The sequence below is a fragment of the Opisthocomus hoazin genome, chromosome 1 (assembly GCF_030867145.1).
Source record: "Opisthocomus hoazin isolate bOpiHoa1 chromosome 1, bOpiHoa1.hap1, whole genome shotgun sequence".
Classification (NCBI taxonomy): Eukaryota; Metazoa; Chordata; class Aves; order Opisthocomiformes; family Opisthocomidae; genus Opisthocomus; species Opisthocomus hoazin.
The window spans coordinates 70,324,316-70,352,197 of record NC_134414.1 but is presented as its reverse complement, the minus strand read 5'-3'; the positions used below and the strand labels follow the sequence as shown (position 1 = coordinate 70,352,197).

The 27,882-nt window shown below is 51.6% G+C and overlaps 1 protein-coding gene across 1 annotated transcript; it reads right to left on the bottom strand.

Annotated features, from left to right (window-relative positions):
• Window positions 1–16,007: 16,007 nt before the first annotated feature.
• On the bottom strand, window positions 16,008–22,252 carry ING1 (inhibitor of growth family member 1). Its single transcript, XM_075424818.1, has 3 exons — window positions 22,216–22,252; window positions 21,232–21,976; window positions 16,008–17,627 (listed from the first exon to the last, which is right to left on the bottom strand). Exons 2-3 carry the CDS (start codon window positions 21,371–21,373, stop codon window positions 16,924–16,926), a joined length of 846 nt encoding a protein of 281 aa, XP_075280933.1. The 5' UTR covers window positions 21,374–21,976; window positions 22,216–22,252; the 3' UTR covers window positions 16,008–16,923.
• Window positions 22,253–27,882: the final 5,630 nt, after the last annotated feature.

Sequence of the window (27,882 nt, the reverse complement as noted above, 5' to 3'; positions counted from 1 at the left end):
CAGTTGTCTGTATGCTGTGGAAACAGCGCTTCTCTGGGTAAATGCCACCTTTATGTACAGTGAGCTCCGAAAAATTACAGCCATTTTCCTCTACGGTTAATTTATAAAGCTTTCTTGAATCCTAGGAAAAGCCCTCATGACATGACCACAGCTTGCATGTGTATCACTTGCCTTTGCACAGCCAACAGTGCTGCTGCTGGCTTGCCCTGCGAGTCCGATGCTGCTCAAGTGTCCAAAGCCTCAGAACTATGGGTGCTGGCTTCAGCGCGCCCTCCCAAACAGCCACATCATGGAATCACAGAATGTTAGGGGTTGGAAGGGACCTCTGGGGGTCACCTAGTCCAACCCCCCTGCCAAAGCAGGGTCACCTACAGCAGGCTGCACAGGACCTTGTCCAGGCAGGTCTTGAATATCTCCAGAGAAGGAGAATCCACAACCTCCCTGGGCAGCCTGTTCCAGTGCTCCGCCAGCCTCAGAGGGAAGAAGTTCTTCCTCATGTTAAGATGGAACTTCCTGTGCTTCAGTTTGTGCCCATTGCCCCTTGTCCTGTCGCTGGGCACCACTGAAAAGAGTCTGGATTCACCCAGAGCGGGGTCCTCTGCTGGGTCCAACCCAGGGCACAGTTACACATCACACATCAAAGGATCAAAGGTGCAGTTCACGCTCTTGCTGCAAGAAAACATCTTTCAGGAAGATGTCTGGCCACCGGTCTGGTCGCACAGTGGGTTCTGAGGGGACAAATCCGTGGTGGGTCAGGTGGCCAGCACCTCTGCTGCACAGACCTTCACTGGAAGCCCAGGGCTCCCACCACACGTGTGAAGACTCTCGGCTGGGCAGCGGCTGCAGCGGGATGATGTGCTGGTCAAGGATCTGCTGGTGGTCGTTTTGGTTAATGGCGTGTGCAGGGGGAAGGCAGGAGAAGCTCTCAGTGGCCCTTTGTAATGCCACGGCCATGCTGGGTGTACAGGAGCCATAGGTAACGCATGCCAGGCCTGTAGCCCTCACAGGGAGGGCTGGTCATGCGGGTACGGAAACAGTCCCTCAAGCCAAGGGCGGAACACTCTGCAAAAAGTATTTCAGGAAAAACTTGAGTTCTCGATTCTTGCAAGGAAAATATGAGCGCAAATAAACCCCACAGGAAAGTACCAGCTGTAAAAACACCGGGGCCGGGCAGTGCCCGCAGGCCAGCCGTCGCAGACTGTGCCACCGCAGGGCACCCAAGGCAGCTCTCCTGCTCCCCTGTAAATAAAACACGGTGATGTCCCGCGTGGAAGGAGCACACCACGAACCAAGGCTTGGTCCAACGGTCTCTGCTGGCTGCCCCATGCTGGAGGACAGCGCCCGGCCCTGCCTTCGTCCTCCTTCACACGCTGCCAGATGCTTTACGTGCCGGCTGTCCCTACCAGTGGCCTTAGGGCTGTGGAAAATTTACCAGATGTGGTTGGCACTGTAACAACAAAAACCCGCCTGACAGACAAGGTTAATGGTGGAAAAAAAAGAAAAAGATCAGTTTCTACTGGGTTTCTCTGAATTCATCCTCCCTCAGCAAAGATTATTATAACTAATTAGGCAGAGCACGCTAACAACGCTCACATTTGGAAGTGCAGTTTCTCAATGAAAAGGGAAATTAAATAGGATGCGATCAGAGAGCTGCAGACAAAGAGAAAATGAGGCCAGTCCAAACCAGGAGGTTTTCAGCAGAGAATAGATGAATAGATTCAGTAATTTATTTTGTTGTACCTAGAATATTAGTAAGCCTTACATAGCACTATAGTTTGCATTTACAGTAAAAGCATCTGGTACACTGTCCTTGAGGACTGTTTCCCTCCTGCCCTCAGCCCTTTCTTCACTTTAACTCAGTTCAACCCCTCCAACACGCAGAGCTTCTTCAGGTGATGCTGAAACACCCAAAACGTTCCCCAAAGCACGGGAAGGGTTGGGGGAAGGACAGTGAGGAACGGGAGATGGGAGTCTGGTGGCTGGAGTCTCTGTGGGAGCTGTGTCTGGCCGAGGTGCCCTGGCCCGGGCAGTCGGACGCTGCCCTCCCGTCCAGGCTCGGGGCTGCGTCCTCGTGGGGCCGGTGCCTGTGGGTACACACGGACACACGTGCACAAGCTTGCAACCCACCGTCGGAGCCTGCTCCCCCTTGGCTAGCGAAAGTCCCCCTGCACCCTGTGTCCAAAGCCAATGTAGGTGTTCCACGCCCGGGGTTGTGAAGCTGGAAGGACGCCGGGGCTTAGCGAACTGAGGAGCAAAATAAGGAGAGGAACCATAGGGTCATAGAATCGTTTAGGTTGGAAAAGGCCCTTAAGATTGTTGAGTCCGCTGAGGAGGTGCAAGATGGAGCTGGTGACTGGGCACAGCAGAGGCACCAGTGGCTTTCGCACAATTGGTCACAGCCTCTGGCATCTCAGAGCCACCCTGGCAACATTTCTGGAAGACGTTTGAGCCAGAAATGGAGCTCTAGACGGGAGCAGAGACTTGTGCTGCTTGGTCGCTGGCAGGTCTGATCCCAGCTCTAAGAGGCACAGCTCTGGCCTGACCGTCCTGTGAAACCACGTCCCCAAGCTCGTAACTGCTCTTGGGATCACAGGTCTCCAGGCTAAGGTCTTTCCTACATCGCTCTGCTGTATAAGAACTGGGAAGCGTATTAAAAAGTGGTACCTTGAGCAGTCAGTACCTTTTTCTTGCCTGCTCTTGGCAGGACCCCCGATGTGGTCGGACATGTAGAAGTGCGGATCGGGCTCTTTGTCGTGCCTCTGTGGTGCCAGCAAACAGCAAGACTGCATCTAGTAGTCACTATTTGCAGGCATGGTCAAACACCAAACACCTGCCCCATATGCTGCTAACTCAGAAAGCAGGGGGGTGAAAAAAACGTCACTGATTAAAAGTAATGCTGGGGGAAATCCCTCTGAATTCTCCCTGTGAATTCTGCACAGCACAAATCAGGGAATTTCATCCAGCAATTCCTGTTTCACCTTCTCCCTGTACCAAAAATGCAGGGCGCTTTCAAGCTGGGCACCTGGCTCTGAATGCCCTTCTCAGGCAGTGACTCTCCTCCTACGAGCTGAAGGAGCAAAATCATAAACGGGTGTATGAGAAAATTATTGCCTCAGCAATAGCCTCTCCATAACTGAGCTAGTGGCAAGGAACCATGTACAAAAAAGAATCTGTATTTAGATATAAAACGATTTCCAATAAAAGCTGCAGGCCGTGTCACTGAAGATGTATATTATCTATGGAGTTTACAGAACTTATTTTAATTTAGCAGCTTCCCTGAGGATATGAATGAGGCAAATAAAAGGCTCCAGAGGAGCAGTCGTAACAGCGAAGCTACAGAGGCGTCTGAGTAGGGACTGGCAGCTCAAGCTTGAGGCCAGATCATAAATAACTGAAGATTGGAGCTCAGTCGGGTGCGGATTCCCCTGGGTGCCTCGTGCCACAGCGTCGCTGCTCGCAGCAGAGCCTGGCCACCGCCACGTGAGGAAGGCAGGCGATGGCTGCCTGTACCGGGCAGGCTGGACAGCGTGCGTGGAGAAAACTGTCCCTAGGCTGAGGGAGAGGGCATCACTCCCTAGGGCTGCTGGCCAATCCTTTCTGCAATCGTCTTGCTTGCTAAACAGTATTTTAAATTGGAAATATGTATATATTTTAGCCAAACCTCAAGATACAGGGAAAAAGTAACAACAGTCCCATTTAAAAATACGTTGGCTGCCAAAACATAAGCTTTCTTCTGCTCTGCCCTCCTCTGAATGGGCTACAGGTTCCCAGCTTTCTCCATCCACAGCCTCCCATCAGCTTGCTGCGCCACCCCAAATACATCAACACTACCTCTGTACTTCAGCCTTCACTTTTATCTAGGGGTGGGGAAAGGTAAACTTATTTTTCCAGATCACACAGAAATTCTCAGATAACAAGTTGTTGGTCTTTAAAAAAAGCACTGATATTTTTCAACTCTTCTAAAAATAGTGGATTTCATTTGTCCTGACACCACTAATATTTTTTAAATTTTATTTTCCTAGCACAATGCAGAGGAAGAAAGAGGTAGAGGCGTGAAAGAAACTGCTTGAGTGGAGCTGGACCAAGAACATCAATATTCAAAGGGGGACCTGGCTGTTCAGACAAACCCCAGCCCGTACACATTTCATTAAAGCACTCCTAATCCTGCCTGTTTGCTGAATTGCTTATTTCTAAGAAAGGGAAAACCTACGTAATACCTTGTTCAGACAAAGAAAACCTGTACAAACTGTTTACGGGGATGCACCAGTAGATCAGTCCCACTGGGCTGGGGATTGCCAACTTGCAGATCGCCATTGCCTTGTGGGCGCAGAGGGGGCGGGGAGAGCTGAAGCGGGAAATTAAGGGAAAAGATCTGACAGTCAGCTCTCCTTCTGGCCTGTCTCCTTGCCACCCAGCCCAAAAAATTAAAGACGTGGTTCATAAGGGCCTATGGGTCACCTGAAGATACCCTACTGCACGGGGCCAAAGCCAGCTGAGCTGTGCCCACCACGTGGGGGGACAGGGGCCGGGGAGCCACAGAAGGAGGACCCTGATACCAAGAACGAAGGTTGCCACCAGCCCTCGGGCACACGTCTCCATGTCTAACGCTTCTGCGAAGGGCTCTGGCTCGACAGCAGCTTGCTGGTGCTCCAGGCGTACCACAGAGCGAAACGTCACTTTTGAAGCAAAGCGTCCCTCGTGCCACAGCAAGTTGGCTGGCAGCCACACGGCTTACCGGCCGCGGCGCCCAGCTGAACCGGCTGGCACCGCGCCTGGGCACCCGGCACAGCGGCTCTCCCGAGCCCCAGAGCTCCCGCTTGGGAAGACACCAGCGTCCCAGGGGTGCTATGGCCGCTGGCCTTCACCTCCTTAGTTTGTGCCTTGGGTAGCCCAGCTCAGGTGAAGACCGGTAGGCAGCGCTTGGCCTGCGTGATACCCGGCGGTGAGCACAGACAAGGGGCTGGGAATCCACTCCAGCAGGCTGTTTAAATGATTTTTTTTCCTGCTGCTGCCTCTCTCCACAGCTGCTGCATCCGCATAAAGCCGGTGTGGAGGAAAGGTGACGTTCACTCAGGCAGCTGAACTGCGGGGAGCGGCGGTACCAGCAGCAGCCTCGGGAGCTCGTGAGCCCGGAGAAGAGCCAAGTGAGTGCTCGGAAACACGCAGCATCCTCTCTGGAGCCCCACGGTGCCTTTCTAAAGCGGGACGGAGACAAACCCTAAGGGAAAAAGGGAAGGATAATCCTTGGGGCTCCATGCACTGTAGTACAGCTGCAGCCTCTCACCATTTAGAGGGTGCTTCTCTGTTGTAAAGGATACGAGGACTCCTCCTTAACTGGCACGAAGGAATTTCTCTCTCGCATGACAGAGACGCGTACTGCGGAGGTTTGGATAAAGGCTGAAATCAGCGGGGTTTGCCCAGGTTGTTCTGACAGCCCTGCTGCAGCATCCTTCTACAACTTTCCCTTCCTAGAGTTTTTTTTTATTAACCTCCCTTTCTTCCCCTCTCTTTCTTTGCCACTAGCTGCTAGCTATCTCTTTTGTTTCGCAGCTTCCCTAAGGTTGAGCGAGGTGTGACCCTGGCAGGTCTCGTTCCCACACAACGGGCAGGCAAGGCGGCCCTCGCTGCTGACGCCGGCGCCCTCGCTGCTAACGCCATCCCTTCGCTCTCCTGCTGAAAGGGCCAGCTCATCCCCCGGCGACACCGACACGCGGTCTGCCGGGGCAGCGGCAGGGAGACGTGTGATAGGGCTGCTGCTCGGCGTACTCCTGTCACCGCGCCTCACCTATGCGTACTCATCCGGCTGCTGCGAAGGAGAGCGTGGGTGGCCCCAAGGAAGGGGCTGGGGGTGGCCAAAAGCTTTTCCCTTCGCTTGTCTCCAGACCCTCCCTTACCTTTGCATGGGAACGGGGGCTTCCGCGGGCCCGGTGTGTGCCGCAGGCAAGCCCGGTTTTAGCAGAAAAAACCTGCAAAACCACAGCAGAGGGGTGGCTGTCTTGCCTTGGACGGCGGCGCGGGAAGCGGGGCGGGGATGCCTGAGCACGGCGGCTTGGCACGGTCACATCTGGTCTTTCACGGTAGGAAACCTAGGGCTTGGGTCACAACACAGTGATAGCTGGAGAGGTTTTGATGCCGATACTGGAAGTTAATCTGATGTCAGGCAGGTGAATGTAAACAGGTCTTTGCTCTGGTAGGTGATGGGACACGAGCAGAGACAAGTTTTTTTGATACGAATGTCTCAAGTTATCTATCTGCCTTGACTTCAATCTTTGATTCTGCCCTTTTTTAAATACTTAGATTTTTAAATTGCTATCATCCTATTATATTTGTATTTTTAACATTTTAACTAGCAATTCCAGCTTACAAACACCACTTTATTTTCCACGTTGGTATATTTAGGAATTGGTCCTGTACTTTCCCCATGGTTTGACTGGCCAGTCTGCACTCACCCAGTTACTGTGGGCAAGACATTCCATAGTGACAGAGGGAATCATATGAAGAAATTTAATGCGTCCAGTCCCATAAAAGCCTGGCAACATACGCATCATGGGAACCTTAGGAAAAATCAAGACCCACTATTACAACAAAATGAATCCCCACTTGTGCTGGATCTTGTGAAAACAAGACTTACTGGCTTAGACTATCATGTAAAATATATTTGAAATTCCAGTTGGCTTTGGTAAAAGCTGTAGGGGTTCATCTGACAGCAGAATTGGGCACGGAAGGATTGGAAGGATGGCATGGACCTGGAGATAAGCCATTATGCATGTAGATGGCCAGAGACAGAATCATAGAATCATAGAAAGTTTTGGGTCGGAAGGGACCCTTAGAGGTAATCTAGTCCGACCCCCCCGCAGCGAGCAGGGACACCACTAACTAGATCAGGTTGCTCAGAGCCCTGTCCAACCTGGTCTTGAATGTTTCCAGGGATGGGGAAACATTCAAGATGTGAGATATGAAATCGGTGGGAATCGTGCTTGTGCATGTGAATGACAGTTTAGTCCCAGTTCCCAGTTCTACAGTAACACCCGTTCCTTGGGCTCATCTTCACTCTTGCTGCTTACAGTAGGCTTCCAGTATCTGCAAGAGAACCAGTTGGTCTTGCTTTGGGCTAAATAATTGCAGAAGTCGCAAAAACAGCTAACCTGTTACAGGGGACCTCCCCACTTCTCGTATACACTGTGGCACGCAACTGTGGCCATACGTGGTCAGTGCTTGAGCCTTTCACTTCAAGGCCCCAGGACATGAAGTCTGTGCGCTGGGGCAGATGACATCCCATACAAGTTTCTCGGACCGGGATCAGCTCTGCAGGAGAAGCTTCCTTTCTCCCCAGAGCCTGTAACACCCGCGTAGTTTGGGTAGGTGCGGTACTGCCACTGTGCCCAGCCACATGCCTCCCAGCGAACACGGCCATACCGGCTTGGGAGGTCACGCCTTGCACAGAGGACAAGGTGGCAGAGGCACCAGCTCCTGACCCACAACATAGGCCTCTGCGCAATTTTATGCTGTTCTCTCCCATCCTTTTCGTCAAAAGCTTCATCTTGCTTTCTGGCATCAAACTTTCTCCTACCACTGGGAGCATTTCGACCAGCTCTGTTCATATTCAGGTGCTAAAGTACTAATAAAAAAACAGCAGCCAAAAATAGATGTCAGGTTTTCAATTTGTCTAAAATTGATCATAAACCAGACATGGGGAGCTGGGAACCTACCTGAGGCAAAGCAAAACCAAAACATAAATCTTCAGATAAATTATATAATCCAGGGACTCCCTTCTCCTGCACCCAGGTTAAGGAAAATGTTTAGGAAAGCTGGTGATATATTTTCCTTGGTTTGTATTTGACAGAAAAGAAATCACCGTGGAATACCCTTTTCCATGAAAAAAAAAAAAAAAATCACCCTACAAGACTCCAGAGCTGTGAACTTGTGTCAGGACCGGTTAAGGATGGGTTAATAGGGTTACTCTGCTTATTTACTTTTTCTTTATAGTGCTGATCCCAGTGGACAAAGCAACAAACTTGCCTCCAATGCTTCAGTGGATTCTTATGCCTGAAATAAGAGTTAGCGGGTGTTTTGCTGTGGACTCCTGGAGAGCTGCACAGATTCAGCTGTCCTTGCTGAACTGCAAAAGGCTCCTGTCGGCCACCCACATCAGCCCGCCCAGGTCCCTCCGGATGGCAGCCCCAGCATTGAGCTACTGACTGGTACCGCCGTCCCAGTTTGGTGTCACTGGCAACCTGGACAGGAGAGCCCTTCACAGCTTCCTCCAGTTCCCCAACAATGGTGTTGAACAGGAGAGGCCGCAGGACAGACCCGCAGTACTCTGCTTGCTACCAGCTCCCAGGAGGAAGGTATGTGACCCATTAACCACGACCCTCTGAGCTCCACCATCCAAAGAGTTGCTTACCCATCTAGTTGTCCACCCATCCAGACTGCAAGATCCCAGCTTAAGTGTATGAGTATTATGGGAGACAACAGTGAAACCTTGCTGAAGTGAATGGCACCCACCACGTTATAGCTGAAGCGAATGAGATCCAGTGCTCTCCCCTCATTCACAAATCCAGTCATTTTATCACAAAAGGCGAACAGGCTGGTGAGGTACAATTTGCCTTTGGTAATGCCAGGCCAAAGGCTCTCATTCACCGTCTTCAGGTGCCTAGAAATGTGCTCCAAGAGGACTCACTCCGTGATTTCCGCAGGGACCGAGGTGAGGCTGACCTGCCCGTAGCTCCCCAGATTGTCCTTTTGGCTTTTTTAAAAGGCAATCATATGTAACAATCTTTTCCAAATTATGCTACATACAAGCAGTCATCTGCACACCCGGGACAACTTCTGCACAGTCCTTTCACCTCTGTCCTGTGGTCAGCATCTTGATCATCTCAGTTCACCTAAAATTATTGGGGGGGGGGGGGCAGAATGAGAAATGTTCATATCCCTGTGAAGGGAAATTCTCTTCAGACAGCTGGCTGCGGGGAATCCCAATCTTCTAGCAATCTATAGCAGAAACCCAGCTCTGTCCCCTAAAGCCAGTCCAAGTTCCAACAGTGCTGGACGAGGAGAAGTGGCTCTGTAGTTACTACCATGACCTTGTTCCACAGACACATACAGAATTTCCCAATCCATGCTACCACAGACTGTCCATTAGCAGTAATTGACAAGTAAGAAGATTATATATAAGCTTTCAAAGACTCATTTGGTATATTGCAGAGAATGAAACACATCCACTCACCCTGTGTGTGACACCCTTCTGCACCACCCCCTTCAAAAAGAATGCAAAGAAGAAAGTGTGTAGAGCTCCTTGTCTGTCTACCAGAAGGACGTGCCCTAGGTGGTTTCCGTAAGAATAAGTGCAGAGACCCCAGAGGCAAAAAACTTTGTTGACCAGTAAGATGTGTGCAAGATGCTGATAAAACAGCCTCCAGCAGCTGCTTGGTATGGAGCAGAGATGCCTTACCTGTATTTTCACCGGGGGAGAATCTCTGCTGTCCAGAAAGACCAAGTCCAGCATACAGCGGAGCAACTTGCAGAGCATACTTGAGCCTGTGTCTCTAGTTTTTACTTCAAGCGAGAAATCGATCTCGAAAAGCCCTAGGTTAGAAAGGATCACAGAATCACAGAATCACAGAATCACAGAATAGTAGGGGTTGGAAGGGACCTCTGTGGGTCATCTAGTCCAACCCCCCTGCCGAAGCAGGGTCACCTACAGCAGGCTGCACAGGACCTTGTCCAGGCGCGTCTTGAATATCTCCAGAGAAGGAGACTCCACAGCCTCCCTGGGCAGCCTGTTCCAGTGCTCCGTCACCCTCAGAGGGAAGAAGTTCTTCCTCATGTTCAGATGGAACTTCCTGTGCCTCAGTTTGTGCCCATTGCCCCTTGTCCTGTCACTGGGCACCACTGAAAAGAGCTTGGCCCCATCCTCCTGACACCCACCCTTCAGATATTTGTAGGCATTTATAAGGTCCCCTCACAGCCTTCTCTTCTTCAGGCTGAACAAGCCCAGTTCCCTCAACCTCTCCTCGTAGGGGAGATGCTCCAGTCCCCTCACCATCCTCATGTTCATGAGACAATGAAACCTCCCAAAGTTAAATCACAGAATCACAGAATCACAGAATATGAAACATTGAAAGCAAGATTTCCATCAGTTTTACAAACAAATACGCACCTCTTCTTCCTGAGGTTTGGTCCAAACCTTTTCAACTAGTCCTCCAGAAGTTCCTTTGTTTTCACCTTTTACACGCCAGCAGCATTAGATAGCAGATCTCTCCACGTCTGAAATATTTCCTGAAATACGAGCATCTGACATTTGCCTCCACTACCTATGGATAATACTTATGGTTTACTCATGGGAGTTAACACTTGTGCTTTTTTGAGAAGCTTGCTTAGCCAGTGCTTGAGAGTGAGTTGAGGTCAAATCTACTTTTGCCCACTTCTGCTCTGTCGGACACAGTAAACGGACCCTTGGCCTCCAATTTGCACAAAGAAGGTTCTTTGGCTTCCCTGCAACCCCTGTGGACGCGGGCGATACCTCCCGGCCAGCGGTGCCTCCTGTAAAACAGCATCTGTAGGGGATACAACACCTTGGCAACCCACTGCTCACAGTTCTTCAATATTCTCTCACACGGCATCACACACTGCTGGCCTTGCAAGATCTTACCACTGCCTCTGCACGTAACAGCCTCCAGTCCTTCCATCAAAACTAGCAGAAGTGCAAAGGTGTCACATACTTTGTGTTTATCTTTTCAGGAAATTTGATGCTCTATTTCCCTTGAAGCTATTTAGACAGAATTCCTTTAAATCTTTTATGGCCCGGGAAGGATTACTTTTGATATCGAAGTCCAGCTGTTTACCTTGGTATTGCAGCCTGATTTCCACTCTTCACAAGTCCCTCTCTTCCATTTGTAAAGGTTTCTTTTGGTTGATTCTAAGGGCCCAGCATAAACGAGCTCTCATGACACTTTCTATATCCCCCCCCCAAATATATGAGTGTGAATAACAAAGATTAAGAGCAGTACCAGTAATTTTAATTTAAAAAGATTACTTTTGTCTTCTTGAAGCTGTCTCCCATCCAAGCAGAATAGGGTCAGCAGATAAAAAACTGAGACAAATCAAATCCTGATAAAGCATGGAAATGCAAAACCAGGGCATTCAAACAATCAGTTCCCTTCTGTGGTGCCACTATACCAAAACGATACGATCACGATCACAGTTTTTAAGTAACTGTGACGATAGGTTAGACTTGATTAAAGTTTAAGACATGTTGCATTATTTCCCTCTACTTTCAGTGTCCTCCAGGGACACCTACAAACTAAAGCATTCACACCCAGGGGACTTTCCTGAAAGAGCTGCCCTTAATCTTTCAGTTGCTGAATAAAATCACTGCGCGGAACATGCATCTAACAATTCGTCTTTTACTGCTACGGCTCTCAATAAATTGTCTGTTCCCAAAGTTATAAGACTGAAGAAGCTATTATGAGAAAGGAGCATTTTATTTCGGATGAAACCATGCAAATCTCAGGGAGAGAGGAGGCTGGCAGGCAGAGAAGTCCCCTGATATGTATCTTTTAATTAACATAGCAAAACATTCCTTTCTGTATGCAGGTAAATCATTTATGCACAATTCACTTGGGTTTCTCATCCTTATCACTAAAAACCTTTTCTTTTTGCAAGTTTGATTTATTTTGAAAAAAAAATATCGAACTAGTGAAGTGTATTGTGTGATGAGGGAGTTCGGGATGCACAGCACCGAGGGGACAGCAGTCATTTAAACTTCATTAATTCTTCATAAAGTGAGAGTATAAAGGTGACTCTATCTGTCTTACCCAACTTTTACAAGATTCACCTAAAAGATCCAAGTTTATTTTAATTATATATATATATATATAGGGTTTTTTACGACGCTGACTCCCCAGCCCTAGCTATGTTAATCTCTTTGGGCCTTACCTGACCAGTCGGCGAGGCAGACGCAAGCGATCACTCCATTTTCTTTGCATCGGGATGCTTTCCCCAAAGCACGAAGCAGAAGTTCAGGCCCAGTTCAGCCAGCGCTCGTGTGGACACCCCACGTCCCACCAGCGTGAAGTCACCTGCTGCCTGCATCTTCTGCAGCTCCCGCACAGCCCCTTCCAGCCCTCAGTCTCGGCCGACGGCCGTATGGGAAGGCTGACTTACTGAAGTGAGCGATTGAAAATAAAAGTAACAAAGCGGCTTAAAAACGAACCTTACTGCCAATATCCACAGGACTACGTTTGATGAACAGCCTGAGGAATTGCCTCGAAACTTGTTTTTAGGGCACAGACTCAGCGCACTGGCGCGTGGTGCTCACAGCACAGCCAGACATAAACTCAAATTGCTGTACTGCAAGGCATTCTGCCATTTCAGACGTGTTTTTTGCTCCCTGCTTCACTAGTTACCTAAGGTTTGGACGCAGGTTAGATTTTCACCCCAACAACTGAAAGGGATTTGACTTCGACGGAGCATCTCCCCGGGATTACTTCCACGCTGCAGCATCCGAGGACCCATCACCCTACGTCAGACAGACAGCACGCAAAATCTTTAAAAACGGGTCGTGGAACTGCCGAGCTGTTTCAGGGAGGGCAGCAAAGCCAGCAGTCCCTCTCCAGGCTGCTAAGCCACCACATTCACTTACGCTTCTCAGGTAAGAGCTGGACATTTAAAGGCCGGTACCTGTTTTTAGAAGTTTGGTGTAAGCGCCTTTCGCCTCCTTCCAGCCGCCCTCGGCACAGCTGTTCGTGAGGTGAGTGGAAGGATCAGTGCAGCCCAGCCATCGGGCTCCACACACCGACCCCGAGAAGCCGGCGATGGGGAGAGCCAGCGGCCCCCCACGCACCGGTCCTGGTCCCCGACCAGGCTCCCCCGCTGCGAGAGGGGACAGGGGTACCTCAGCTGGTTTTGACTCTACCACCAACAAGAAATTCTTCCTGGGAAAAGGAATCCAGGCACCCCAAGCTCAGGAGAAAACCTTCGTCCTGTCTCTCCGCACCTCCTACACAAGTGCCGTTTGCGCCGGTGCTCCTCAGTCATGCGTCGTTCCTCCTGCTCGTTGCATCTGCGACTTCACGAACACCCGGGAGAGGAAGCGGCTGCGTGAAGCGTTGTTACCTTGATTACTTTTTGATATTACGTGGAATATTCGCACCTCTTTTGATACTCAGAAGTGAGAAATTATTTGCTCTTTTGAGCTATGGGCAGCACCAGGGTTGTTTTTTTTTTAACGTACCCAGAGCAAGCAGGCCACGCGGGTGGTAGTGAGCGTGGCTAAAGCAACAGAACGCACTCCAGGGATATTCAAATTTGTTCTGAAGCATTTCTAGTCCTGAGAACTTTTTTGTATTATATTCTGCGAAACAGTTTACAATATTTTTTCTCTCATTGTTATCGCAATTTAAAATATTGACTAAAAATACCCTACCAAAAAACAAGACCGGTGGAGCAGCCCGATTCAATTGTATTTATTCTTCACGCTCCACAAAATTAGGACACAGCTAACCAGCAACTGCACTTAATTGGTAAGAAACCTGCTTAAACCTAATGATAGACATGGCCAGGGTTGCTGCTGCTTAACAGAGACGGCAGTTCTGCTTAATTGGGATGCTTTCAGGTGACGCAATGGTTGAAACAGATGCTTTGCTCCGCTCTTTCAGGCTCACGGTCGTTCTCCCCCTCCGTCCCGCTGGGAACGTTTTGCAGCTGGAGCTGTGACTCCCTCAGCAAACATCGGCTAAATTTTACGTACTGTATTAGTGCTACGGTACCTGACAGCCGCTCGCTCGCCTGCGGGAAAGGAGTTGGAAGCCTTAGCTAAGCTCTCCTCTCACCCAAGCCTTCTGCTGGCAGCTGCGCAGGGAACGGGGCACTGAGAGTTTCAGATGTTTCCTCAAACCTGCAGATGGTCTCCCCGAGTCACAGCAGTCACCCCGCTGGGCAGTGTAAGCTTGCAAGTTACCTGGTCTGTCATGCGGAATTTAAGCCAATTTAAGAAAATCTGGCTCCAAGGATGACAGTTTCTCGTGGCCACTAAATTCACCGCCAATAACTAAGAAAGGAGGACTGTAAAGACAGCTTTTTAGACAAGACATCAAAGCCAGAGCAAAGTTTGCACAGTCTGCAGCACTTGGCAGTCTGTCAGTAAAACAGGAGATGGCTTCACTTCCACCAACAAAGAGCTCAGCGCCACAGCTAACCAAAATCATTAATTGCACCCATCAGCTGAAACGAGAGCTGCCAAACGGCACCGCGCCGGGCCCAGCAGCCCTCGGGGTCCAGTCGCAGGACTGCGCTGCAGCCCGTGACCGGGCACGCTGGGAAGACAACGCAAGCCGCAGGGAAACGTGGAAAGGGACGAAACTCCGCGCTGCTCTGCAGACCGGCAGCTGTCTTCTGCGGGACACTGAAGCATGGCAGACCACAGCCAGCCTTCAGCGCCTGGAAACGTCCTCGCTGACGGGCAGTGAAAACACTGCTCTACCGCTCCACCTTCAGCTGAGCTTTCTGACCACGCTCCTTCACACCCTTGTTTTTTCTTCTGGCTCTTCACATTCAAAACGCCTGCCAGAAGCAACGCAGACGCTTCAGGAACGGGGCTGTGGTTTGAAACCGTGTCTGCGCTGGCTCACGCGAAGTTTCGCTGGGGTTTCCCCAAGTACAACCCTGCGAAGCATCCACGCTCTCGGCGCCGGCTGGTGGGAGGGCAACAGAACGGCTGAGGCGGAAAAGACCAGAAACGTCGGGATTAGCCCCAACAGCAGCAAGTGGAGGGAGGGAGGAGCAGGGAAGAGTGGTCAGTGCGTAGGGAAAATGGAAAATTAGAAGGCTCTAGAGAGGAGGGTAAGGGAGCAGAGAAATTACACACCAACCCTAAAGCGCCTCAGGAGCGGGAGACGTGATCTGGAGCGGTCGTTTGCCCAGGGCAAAGGTGGCTCAGTGTACTGCAACGCGCTGTAGCAACTGCAAAGGCGACGACGCACACACACACGCGCTCAGTGTGCCTGCTTAGAAGTGAAACAGGACTTCTGCTCGTCACTGTCCGTCTGTCTGGCAGGGAACACCCACGCCAGGTGACGCGGCGCATCTTGTGGCTTTTCAGTACATCTCTGCAGAACCCCGAGCCCCTCCAACTGCCTCGTGTTCCACTGGACCCAGAATCTTGCCTCCCCTACTTCCAACAGAAGGACCTGCTGGAGCACGTCAGGGAAGAGCAGTGCGCCTTCCGTGGTGTGGTTTCACTGTCCAGGAAGTAGAACAACCCAATTATATATTTTAAGAGAACGCTGAGTTCCAAAGAGCCCCAGCCCCAGCCTCCCAAGCTCCCACAAGACCCCTGCCTGACCCACCGGATCTCACACCCTTGGCTTGCACGGCCTTCCCGCCACTGGCCCCGTCCCCTTCTCACCGGCAGGGAAGGGCCCCAGTGGGACGAGGAGATGAAATCAGCCAGAACGTCGGCCCCTGCAGCCTCCAGCCTGACCAAGCTTCACCGCGAAGATAAGCGACAGAGGAACTGGATGGCTCATCTGACACGCAGCGCCTCGGTCACAGCTAACGTTATGAGGTGACCATGAAGAATAAAAATGTCCACCCTGGAACGGCCGCAGCAACGCTTTGACAGCGCCGTCACGCAGAAGAGCTCTCTGCTGATCACAAACACGGAGTAATTTACATCCACGGCATAAAAGCATGAAACCAACCAAACAAGACCAGCGCTGCGCTGTCGATTTTTGGCTGAACGGCCAGGTCCAGGAGTGACCGCAGGCACAAAAAGAGCGGGGTTGGATGGGAAGCTCGGTGCTGCTTTGGCTCTCCTACGACCTTGCCGGCCACACGGCCTGCGAAGATTCATTATCGGAACTGTAATTTGGTTACCACTACAACAGTTTCAGGCTTCCTCGCGGCAGCTTGCTGGAGCTGCTGAGGTTGGAGATAATATTTTTTTTTAAAGCTATATGAATGCTCATTAAACATGATTGCTAAAGAAGCAAACTGTCAAAGTCATTTCATTTATTTCTTAGTATCACAGCTGTACAATTTTCATACATACAGCAGGAAATGCACATTGGTTACACAATGGCATTTGGCTGCATTTCCAAGTATAATACAGTAAGTGCAACGCCACTTAAAAATGTACATTTATACAACTTAAACAAATTAAGGATTGCTACACTACTATCTGTGACAGTATAAAGCTTCATTTATGTTAAGTCTCATTACTAAACCACGTCCTGGTTAAATATAAAACATATTCAATCATTTTAAAATGGCCCTTGCGGTACTTGGCCAGCATATAAAATATTTGTTGTGTAAAATTTAACCATTAACTTTTTTTTTTAAAAAATAATCCTCTAAGCCTATTTAAACATTTGCTATTGAACTGTTATACTGACACTTTGTAGCAGGAACCAAATTTTACCCTCCTTTCGTTTGTTCTTCCACTGCTTATCACCAAAAGAAGTTACATTTGTAATGTATTGCAGCTTTATTCAGATACAACCAGATGGCTAAAATGTTTAACAATTTTGCTCAAAAGGTAAATAACATTCTTCAATAAAGAAAACGAAATTACATTTCAGAGATATTTGTCATCAAAATTTTAATGGGTAGAGTGCTACCAGCACTGAAAAAAAACCCAAACAAACCCAGAGAAGTATTCATTTAAGACCCACCCGAATATTCAGTTTAAACTCTTATAACTTTACTTTTGGAATACATTGGTCCACAGACCACATTCTTGTTACAGCTTACCAAACGAAAAACAAAATCGCTTATTGCCGTCCCTATAACAGGAATGGTTCGGTTTTAAACCTCCTTTAAAAATATACATTTTACAATCCTTTCACCTCAACAAAGGTGATGCTGTCAATAAATACACTGGTTTGGTGGTTTTGTTGTTCTTTGCTACGAGAAGTCTACCAACTACCTGTTGTAGGCCCTTTCTTTTTTAGACTTCTCCAACGCCTTGTCCATAGTTTTCTCGTTTTCTCCTCTGCATTTGGGGCAGTACCATTTGCCCTTTGGTTTATGATTGAGTCCCACGCAGGAAAAGTGAAACCACTCAATGGGGCACTCGTCGTTGTCGCATCCTATCATTTCTCCATAGGAGACTTGGTTGCACAAGCAGTAAGTCGGCTCATTAGGGTCAATAGGAAGGTCTGGGGGAGAAGCTTCTCTCTCTGCTTTAGCCTTGGATCGCTTCTTTTTCTTGGACGTTTTTGCTTTCTTCTCCTTTGGCATTCCTGAGGTGATGTCATCGTGGTCGTGGTTATTTGAAGCGTTTTCTCGATTCTCGTTATTTCTTTGCCGCCTCGATCTCTTATTGTTGGGCTTTTCAGCCTGCGCGATTGTCTCATTCTTTGACTTATCCTGGCTGGCTTTCCCGCTGTTGCCAGTGGTATCGTTCGTCTCCTGACAAGTCTCGAACAGTTCCACGTGGCTGTCCACTTGCCTCGTTCTGTTCTCAACGAGCTCCACCATCTGACTGACAATTTGGATCTTCTCATCCCCCAGTTCCTGACTCCGAATCAAGGCTCTCTGTATGCAGTGCAACGTTCTTCTCTTCTGCACGGCATCTGTCTCTCGTTTGAATTTTTCGTAGTAATCATCCAGGTCCTTCAGAATTTCTGCAAGGAAGAAATAAAAAACCATAAATATTTTCCACAGGGAGTATGGCGAAACAAAGCCTTCCCGTATTGTCCCATCCATGCAGCAAATGCCGACTTCGGAAAAAAAGGGACTAAATATAATTTTATGCATGCTAAAAATTCTTCCCTTTAAACTTATCAGTAATTCAAAAGAACTAACTAACTAAACAAATATATAGACACCACCAAAAGTACCAGAATTAATTATAAAATTAGAGGGGAAATTAACAGATTGTTTTCCTGGACATTTTCTCTATAACACCACTTAATATTTTTGGTGAATGACTGAGAGTGGGAGAGAAAGTAAGCCCAAACCAGCACAGAAATCAGATGCTGGGTTACTTAACAATCGATCACTGTCATACTTGGCAGCTGATACAGAAGAAGTCCGAACACATGGGGCTGGACCCCAAGCTCTGTCAAGTTTCATCCGATACTGCCGAGTTATTTTTGCTGAAATTGTGAGGCCACTTAAATGCCTAGGACTACAGAATCGGGATTGCCATATCCCAGATGTCTAGGTGATTTGCTCCTTATACTTTCTGTAAAAAAACTGTTACTTACTTTTAAAAACACAGAAATAAATATGAAATTCTTTTAGATTCTACTTAAATAATAAATATTAATATTCATTAAATATTTACTGCAAGGAGATTAAACAGAAGATAACGTTAAAGATGATATGGAACAACGGGAGCAGCTACAGCTTCCGATTTAAAATGCTAACACTGAAGGTATGTTAGGTCTTGAGCTGCACCTCAAGGACTGTTCCCAGAGCACGTAAGAAAGAACGCTGCAGCAAAGTTCTAGAAACCTGCTTTTGAGCAGATGTTTTTGAGTTTCACTACGACACCCAAACCAGCTCCAACACACAGGACCCTCAGCATTTCCATAGTAAGTCCTCAAAAATACAAGGTTTTTCCTGCCTCTCCTTTCTTCTTGGATTTTTCCCTTTCTCACAGGTTAGGACACTCTGCCTCAGAGAAGCAAAACGTACCAATATACAAAAACCCAACCTCAGTTCACCCAGCAGAAACCAGGATCTCTCACAGATGCAAACAGCACTCAGCACAACTCGTTTAAGCTTTTTAAGTACGAGACTGCGACACACACGCACCTAGCAGTTACCCTGCGGTTTAGGCTTTGCCCAGCCTGGGCAGGTGTCCTGAGCACGCTGAGGCGCTCCTCACGCTCAGTGAAGACACGGAGAGCTGACGGGGGGGTTCACGCCCGCTCCCCGAGCGGCAGCCCGTGCTCCCCACGCCAGCTGAGCACGCCCCGGCAGCTGGCGCGGCAACACGACCCGCCTGACCGCAGCCGGCGCTTCCCTCCGCGCTCTCGGTCCCACCAAGCCAACAGCGACTTCACGCCCTCAGCGAAGCGCTACTTCAACGGCCCCGCCGCCGCCTCACACGGCAGCAGCAGCTGGCTGCCGCCACCGCGAGCCCCGCGAAGCCCCCGATGAGCGCGTCCCCGGGGCACGACGCAGTGCCGGGCGCGCCCGCCTGCCCGTGCTGACGGGGACCACCGGGCGGCGCCTCCGCGCCACCCGCGGCCCCGCCCCGCCCCTCTACGGCACCACCTCCGGCCCCGCCCCGCCTCTCTGCGGCCCCGCCCCGCTCCAGGCCCGGCAGCCCGCGTGCTCCGCGGCCCGGGGAGGGCGGCGGGCGCCGCCATGACGGCGCGGCGGGCCCTAACGGCCTCGAGGCAAGGCAGCCCCCCGCGCGCCGGCCGGGAAGCGGCGTCATCCCGCCGGGCCACGGGGGGCCGCCTATCTCCTAGCAACCAGCGCGGCGGCACCGCCCCGGAAGTGACGGAGCAGCTATTGTTCTCCGGCAGGAAACCGGCGGGCTTCCCCCCGGTTCGCAGCGTACCGGGGGGAGGGGGGAACAGAGGAAGCGGGGGAGAGGGGCGGCGGTCCGCCCACCCTGGAGCCTATCAGAGCTGCCGACGCGGAGAGCCCGCCCCTGCCGGCCCGGCGCTCCCAATCGGAACCAGAAAGAACCACAGGAGAAAAAACTAGTAATGAAAAAAAAATAAAAACCCAACCAATCGCAGCGGGCAGAACGAGCTCGCGCCCGCCCCCTCCAGCACCAGCGCGCTATTCACGAGCAAGAGGAGGCGGGAAGTACGGCGCCCCCCCCCCCCCGCCCCTCGAACACGTCAGTCAGACTCCGAACGCCCAAGGTTGGCCTGCCCGCTGCTGCCGCCCCAGCCAATCAGAACCCACAGGCCGGGGCAGGCCTAGGTATTCAAATCAACCCCACAGAAAAGTTGCTTCTCGAAACGTCACGAGGGGGCGGGGCAGGAGGCGGCATAGCCCCGCCCGACGGCCAATCGGCCAGAGGAGGCGGGCCGCGGCCGGCCCATGGGGAGGCTTTCCCCCTATCAGCCCCGCCGGGGGCGGGGCCAGCCGCGATATGCTAATGAGGGGCGTTAATAAAAGCCGCGACGATGCCGATTCCCCAGCAAAGCGCGGAGGCGCCGCTGGCCGTGCGTGCTCGGAGCGGGCGGGAGCCGCGGTGGCCTCCCCGCCCTCCCCTCCCTTTCACGTCCCCTCCCCTGACCGCCAGCCCGCTCCCGCCCGGGCAAGTTTCCCCCGGGAGCCGCCGCCGGGCTGCCCGACGAGCGGCTGGGGGCACGGCAGAGCTCGCTGCCCACTGCCCCCGAGGCCACATGCAGGGGGGCGCGGGGCGTCCGTCCGCCCCCCCCTTCTCCCCCTTCCGGCACCCCGCCTGTCACCGCAGCCGGCGGCACAGAACGAAGCCCCCCACTCCCCCTTCCCGAGCGGACACCAGCTGCCCCGAGCCCCGCACGAACCAGCCTGCTTCCCCCCTCCCCTCCGGCCGTGGGGCACGGGGACGTTGTGCCCCCAGTGCCGGCAGCAAGGGGGGGAGGGGGGGGGCGGAGGGAGGGGGCACTCCAGCCTTCCGCAGATCCGTAAACCCGACCGTATTCCCCCCCCCGCCTCACAGAGCGGGGCTGGTTTACAACGAGACCCCACCGAGGAGGGAGCGAAGAAAGCGCACCCTGCCCCCCACTCTCCGAACCCCCCTCTCCTCCCCCCCTCCCTCCCCACCCCCCCGCTGCCTCTCTCCCCTACTACAGCCATAATGAATACTGTACATTCCTAAATGTTGTGCTGTAATCTCTCCGTCCACCAAGCACTTTCTCCCGTACCCCCAAACCCTTCCACCTCAGCCCCACGGCCGGGGACGCCCCCCCCCCCCTTTGTGCACCGCACACCCCACTTCCCTGCCCCCGCCTTCTCGGCCAGCAATTTACACCGAAAAGCAGAGTCCTTGCTTAATAAGAGAAGCCGGAGACCTTTTGTTCCGCCCCATGACAAGAGCTAACGCTGCAGATCAGCCCCTCTCTCTCCTCGGATCTCTCCTCCTGGCTCTCTCCCCCTCCTCTCACCTCCCAAAAATAAAACTACCATCCCTGCGGGGTGCAGAGGGGCAAACGGAGCCGCGGCTCAGCTCTGAAGAAAAGAAAGGGAAAGACACCCTCCCCCCCCGCCCCCCAGCCCCATACCGCACACACGGGGACACGCACACACGCGCATATAGCGAGCACTTACCTTGGTATTTGGCGTCAATTTCCCTCATCAAGGAGACATTTCTCTGCAGATCGAAGGGCATAGACTCGATGGAGTCCAGATAATCCTCCACATAGTTCACTAGGTGAAGCTGGTCTCCGTTCGCAGGACTCAACATTTTCATCCGGCGAAGAAGGAGGGGGGGGGGGGTAAAAAAAAAAAAATTCTCCTTCCCCACACCTCTCTCTCCCTGTCTGTGCGGGAGCAAGTGCTGCTGCCTCCGAAGACGGCAACCCCGGCGAACGGCTCGCTCCCTGCCCACCTCTCCCTGTAGCTCCCCCCCCAAAAAAAAAACCCGAGAGAAGCTACATCTGACTCCTCTGGTGTGGAACAGAGGGAGGGAGAGAGACACACACACACACACCCTCCGCTAGTCCCCTACAGCCAGCAGCAGCTGATTGAATGGCTGTCGTTGCGGGTAATTCACGAAGGAGGTGGTAGGAACAATCAGAGGGATTTGTGTGTGTGTGTGTGTGTGTGTGAGAAGGGGGGGGGGGGGGGAGAGGAGGAGGAGAAAGGAGGGGGGCTTAACCCAGCTCCTCCGAAACAATCTGGAAACAAAATGCGCTCTGCGAAGTGCCTGTCAGAGGCAGCGGCAGCCCCTCTGCCCGCGCCGGCGCCGCTCCGCTCCTCCTCTGCCGCCGCTCCCGGCGTCCCCGGCTCTCCTCGCCGCCGCCGCCGCTCCCCGGCGATAGGAAGGCAGGCTCCCCGCTCCCGCACGCCGCGCCTGATAAGCGTGGAAAACCCAAATACCAGTTTCAAACACTTGGGAAACATTCGGCCCCGCCACGCACGGCGCATGCGCACCCCTCCCAGCGCTGTATATACACACGCACACACACACACACACACACTCACCGCGCGCGCACACACACACCTCCCCCCCCCCCTCCCTCCTCCTCCTCCCGGAACCGCGGCGGGCCCAGCGCTCCCCGCATATTCATCGTCCCTCCTCCCCTTACTCACGTTTGGGGAGGGAAGGCGGCCGTAGCGCGGGGGGCGGGCGGCTCGGTGCCGGCGGAGGGAGGGGGGGAGGCCCCCGCGGGCGGGGAGGGGAGGGGAGGGGAGGGGAGCAGGGGAGGCTCCGGTGAAGTTGCGCGGGCGCTACGAGCGGAGCGGCCCGCCGGCGGGGGGCAGGCTGAGGGGAGCGGGGCCGCCGGGCTGCCGGCCGGGGCGAGCTGGGTGCTTTTGCGGTAGGGCACGGACTTTGGAAGAGTCTCTCTCGCCTCCGGCGAGCCGGCGGCGGAGGCTGCGCCTCAGGCCGGGGAAGAGCAGCTCCGGGGGCTTGACGGGGGAGAGCGGGGCGCCGGGAACCGCGCGACGCGACGCCGGGCCGGGCCGGGCCGCTCGGGGGTGAGGGCTGCGCCCGGCGCCGGACGCTGAGGAGAAGCGTTACCAACCGCCTCCCTCCTCAGCGGGCAGCCGCATCAATCATCCCCGCGGCGGGTGACACCCGCCTCAGCCAATCGCCTCTTCCCTCGTGTCCCGCCCAGCAGCGCCCTCGGCCAATCCTCGCCGGGCGGACGCCGCGCTAACAACGCTGCCGGGATACCGGCCGCGGCAGGAGGGGCTAGAACGCGCCGGGGGGGCGGGGAGGCGGGGGGAGGCGGGCGCGCGCATGCGCGCCGCCCGCAGCGCGAGGAGAAAATGGAGCCGCCTGTCACGGGCAGGACCCGACTACGCCTCCCAGCGGCCCCCGAGCGACGGCGCATGCGCACTGCCGGGGGGGGGGCGCGCTCGGCAGGGGGAGCGCCGCGGGCCGTCCCCGCTCCGCCCGGGAGCCCAGCGTGGCGGGCGGACGCTGAGGGGAGGAGGAAGAGGAGGTGGCAGCGGGGTGGGTCCCGGCCCGGCGGGGGGTGGTGCCGCTGCCGGCGGCCTTTTCCCGTCCCTCGTCGGGGCGTCCCAGGAGCCCGCAGGCACCCGGGACCGGCGGTGTCGGGTAGCGAGGAGCGGGGGGAGGCCGGCCTGGAAAACCGGCTCCGGTGAAACGAAACAACGCGCGCTTTCTGCCTCTTATTTATTTTTTTTAATTTTTACAGACGTCCCCGGCAGTGCTCTGGCTTCGGGGAGACCGACTCATCGTTGCTGGGGTGCGGGCGTTGTTCACCGAGGCGCTGGCCTGCGGGTGGGGAGCAGAGGGAGCACGGCCGGAGCGGGGACCTCGGCACCTCAGCCCCGTTGGAAGTGTTTCCGCTGCCGTCATCGACCTGGTGGCTGAAGGCCCGGCGCGAGGTTTTTCAGGGGAGCGCAGGCAGGTATCTCACCAGTCCCTCCAGTGGGGCCAAGCACCGAAATGCTGCTGAGGAGCAGAGCCCGTCTCCCACAGCGTAGGCTAATCCCGTTTTGAACTGACCCTGCCCCACTCTTTCGGGCAGATGTCGGAGCGCAGGTGCACGTTTTTGGAACATACCTGCAAGTTCTCTGTTCTTTTCTTCCCCTCGTTTTCCGTTTCCATGAGTCGCTGATGTAAACCTCGAAAACCTGAGATCGTAAGTGTGTAAATGATGATGAGTACTACAGTGTCTAGGCAGTGCTCCAAGCCAGTGTTTCTGGACCTGTGTGCTCTGGTTTACGGTGGCATGGAGAGGGAGTTGTGTAATGGCAGCACTAGCCTGGGAACACCTGTGCTAAATTGTTGGCACCACCTTGGTAGTTACAGCCTGTTTCACCCTTGCCTTGAAGAGGCTGAGCCCCTGTCAATAATTAAAGGTAGTTAACAGTCCCTTGGCTAGTGTAAGAACCCAAGGCAATAATTACGACTCAGCAGAGGCCAAGACATCTGAAAAGAATTCAAATGAGTCCCAAAAAAAGTCATTCTTGCAAAAAAGTTCACCACCATTCTAGACATACAGTAGTAATTACACACACAAATAATAAATCAATTCGTAAACTGCGAACTTACTACACAAGAACTTGTGTTTCTCCTTCTCACACATGAAAATTAGGGAGGTACAACTTTGAAGTGCAGTTGTGGCCTGCTAGGCTTCAGCAATTTGATGAAAAGTATCGATAGGCTTGGATGCGCTGAGGATAGAGCACCTGGTATCATCTACCTCTTAAAAGTGCTGTCTACTGGATCTTCCTCAGTTAGCCTCTCATATGTTGCCTGAGAAGTGACAGAAAAAACCCATCATCCGACCTCGCACAAGTCGTACAGAAAGGATGGGACTGAGCTCGCCTGAGAACGCGTTTGGTGCGCGCTCTGAAGGTCTCCTTTCACAGTTCCCCAAGATGGTGCTTTGGGTAGTGCTGTAATCAAATATACCTGACCTAGCAATACCTATTCTCTGCACCCTGCTCTAGGTTCAGCAGCATGTTGGCCATTCCTCCAGGAAGCCGGGGGGGAAACGAGGTGTATATGTACATCTCCATGCTGGAAAGTTTTGGCAGGTGCAGAGCTGATACCCATTGCCTGTCTCTGCTGCTTCTCCTCCTTCCCTGCTTTCTTTTTACTTTGGCCTCTTGCCCCTGAACTGCAGTAGCTGAGAGATGGGAGATTTTGAATGGAGTTTCAGTTGTTCTTCTGTATGTTAGGGGCCCGTTTCTTACTCTGGTGGAGCACTCATAAGTAGAAGTGTAGGGAATGATTCTCATGTGTCAAAGAAGGAAGAGACTCACGGGCTTCATTTTCTTCCTATTTTCTATGCTCCAGAGGAAGATCAAGCATCTAATTCTCCTCCTTCTGCTTCCAAACTCCTTTGCTCTGATTACAAGAAATCCTTCCTGTTTAGAAACCCAGATCTCTGGGTTTTTCAAAAGTTTCTTGAAGCTGTTAACCTTACTGAAGATCTAAACTTAGAGCAGTGGGAATCAAGGGAACCTATAACCAGATCGATGACTCGGGCAACTGCTGTGTAACATACATATTATGTATAGATAATATTATATAACATATACTTCATGTAACATATGAGTATTCCAGTAATTGTTGTTATTCCAGTCATTATGGTTATTCCATCTCATCAGCATAAAGTTCAGAATTCTTAATATGAGGAACATAAAATCCCTAATCTCCAAACATGTTCCACGAATGCAGATACTGAATGTGTGAGGATGGCTGGTATAAGGAGTTCTGGCTGCCTGCTTTCTCTTTCTTTGTCTTAGTTGAATATTGCCATATGAAATACTATGTAATTACTACAGCTATGTCTCTATTTATTAGAAAATATAGTGTCTTTGGATCATTAGTCATTATACTTCATAGGTACAGACGAATCAGATGAGTTATTCCTTCTAATGAATTACTGTTTTCCACCATTTAATAGCTTAATCCCTCTCTTTTACATTTACATGTGGAGTTTTTTTTCTTATTTTTCTCTTTATTCTTATGAGGCTAAATTCACTTACCTGGGTGATGAGAATAGGATTTTACAAGTCTATTCATTTTGCCTATGGTTGAAGGTTTTGAAACGAACCTGCAAAAGGTTAACACGTGAGATGAGCAGAGCAGCAGACAAGCCATAGTTCACCCTTTCATGCAATATGCATTGCCCGTGCACTGGACAGTGTACACCCTTTACAGATATTTGGGCCAGAAATACCTGTTTGTGTCAGCAAATGATGTGGGATTAATGGAGTCTAAGATCTGGAAAACAAATCTAGCTGAGATGGTCCTTTTCCTGCTTCCCAGTAGAGGCTCAAGAATTTCACAAACTTTGCAAACACCTAACACAGGCCTGCCGTTCTAAATGTTTTGTCTCCCCCCCCCCCCCCTCGCCCCATGTCAAGTCCTGCTTAAGAACATGGGTGTTTCACTGGAGACAGCTTCTCATCTCTTCCTCTGCTTCCCCTGAGACTGCTGTACTCGCTGCCTCTTTTCACACCTGTTTTCTGGCTGCTGCCATCTCCTTTCTTGCACTTGCTGCACCTAGTGAGCTTAAACAGCACCGGCATTAAAGGTGAGCAGAAAATCGTGACTGGAACTAGTAATTGTGCGTGATGGAGCCCTGCTCTCCTGGAGATGGCTGAACACCGGCCTGCCGATGGGAAGCAGTGAGTGAATTCCTTGTTTTGGCTTGCTTGCGCGTGCAGCTTTTGCTTTACCTATTAAACTGTATCTCAGCCCACGAGTTTTCTCACTTTTACCCCTCTGACTCTCTCCCCCATCTCAGCGGGGGGGAGTGAGCGAGCGGCTGCGTGGGGCTGAGCTGCCGACCGGGGTTAAATCACAACAACCTCAACAGTTGGAAACCACTGACAACGATGCATATCTGACCCCTGGCTGAATTCATACCAGCCCTCAGACTTGTTTCTGTAAACTCTGGCACAGGACCCAAACACTTCCGACAAAAAACAGGCAGAATTTGTTAGAGCAGTTGGCAGGTAGGCTGTCTGAAAAATAGTAGATGGGGTTAAAAACTCAGCATCCAGCCTACTAGGCTTTTGATAAGAGCAGGGAAGTTTTTGTTTTTTATGTCCACTAGTGAAATTTCTTCTGCAGTTTTATTTCATTTCCCAGGAATCATGCTTTTAGAATAGCTATCTCAAGATGATTTCTCTTTTATAAAACATACTCTTCACTTTGTGAATATTTGGGGGAATGGCCACTCGACATTTACAGTATTTCTGAGTCAAGCATTCATGATACAATGAGAATAAAAACTGTCTCAAACAAGATTCTTAAGACAAACTGATAAGTACCTATGCTTTGTAAAAAGGCTCCAAAAGATGTCAAAATGTGTCTGTTACTATAGACTACTACAGAGCGCTAAGAGAAATTCAGCCCACTGCAGTGGATTTAGCTCATCTTCACTTTTGCAGTTTTTCTTTACAACCTTTTTTTCCCCCTTTTAGTGTCTCAGAGTCAGCTTCCTTGCCGGGTTCCTGAACTAGACCCTGACAAGAAGGGCCACAGGTACTGGAAATGGGCTCTTGATAACACAACAAATGCAGCCTTTCTCCTCTGTCAGCAATTCTAAGACGGTGTGGATTCATTTTTTAGAAGAAAAATGCAGCACCTTTTGTAATAGGGGGGAAACTGTAAAACCTTACAAAACATGTATATCCTAACAATAAATAGAAAGGGGGGGGAAAAAAGAATTTTTAGCTTAATTTTTGTTTATTTACTTATGATACAAAACATGCCTTGGGATTTGCCCGCTGATTTTACCTCTTGGGGACAAACCTTGTAAGTAGTCCTGGTCTGGATACCAGGGACTGGAAACTGGAAGAAACAGGAGGAGGCAGGGGAGCCAGAACTCCCGAAGATCCTCGCTGCCCACCCCAGAAGCTTTGCTGAGCTGCGGGCAGAGAGCACACACAGAGCGTGTTTCTGCCAGATTTCTCATCTCAGTCCAGCCTGGAGGGGAAACATTGTCTTCTTGCATATGCAGATAAAGGGACAGAAAATATATAAAGCATTCAGGAGTCACCTCTTTACCTTACAGTTTCAGTATTTATTCTAAAAAATGAAGTTTTAGCCTTAGCAGCTCCTAAGAAGAATGTGAGAGGATGACCTGACAACATTAAATACGTGGGTGTCACCTTGAAACCTCAGTTCACCTGAAGCTGGGACAGACACACCTCAGTGTGGTTTTGACCAGGAGATGCACCACTCAGCAGAAAATACAGAAGTGACAGGAGCGCAGCAGGCCCGGGCCCGGTATCGATCGGGTGTACCCTGGCTACCGCTGC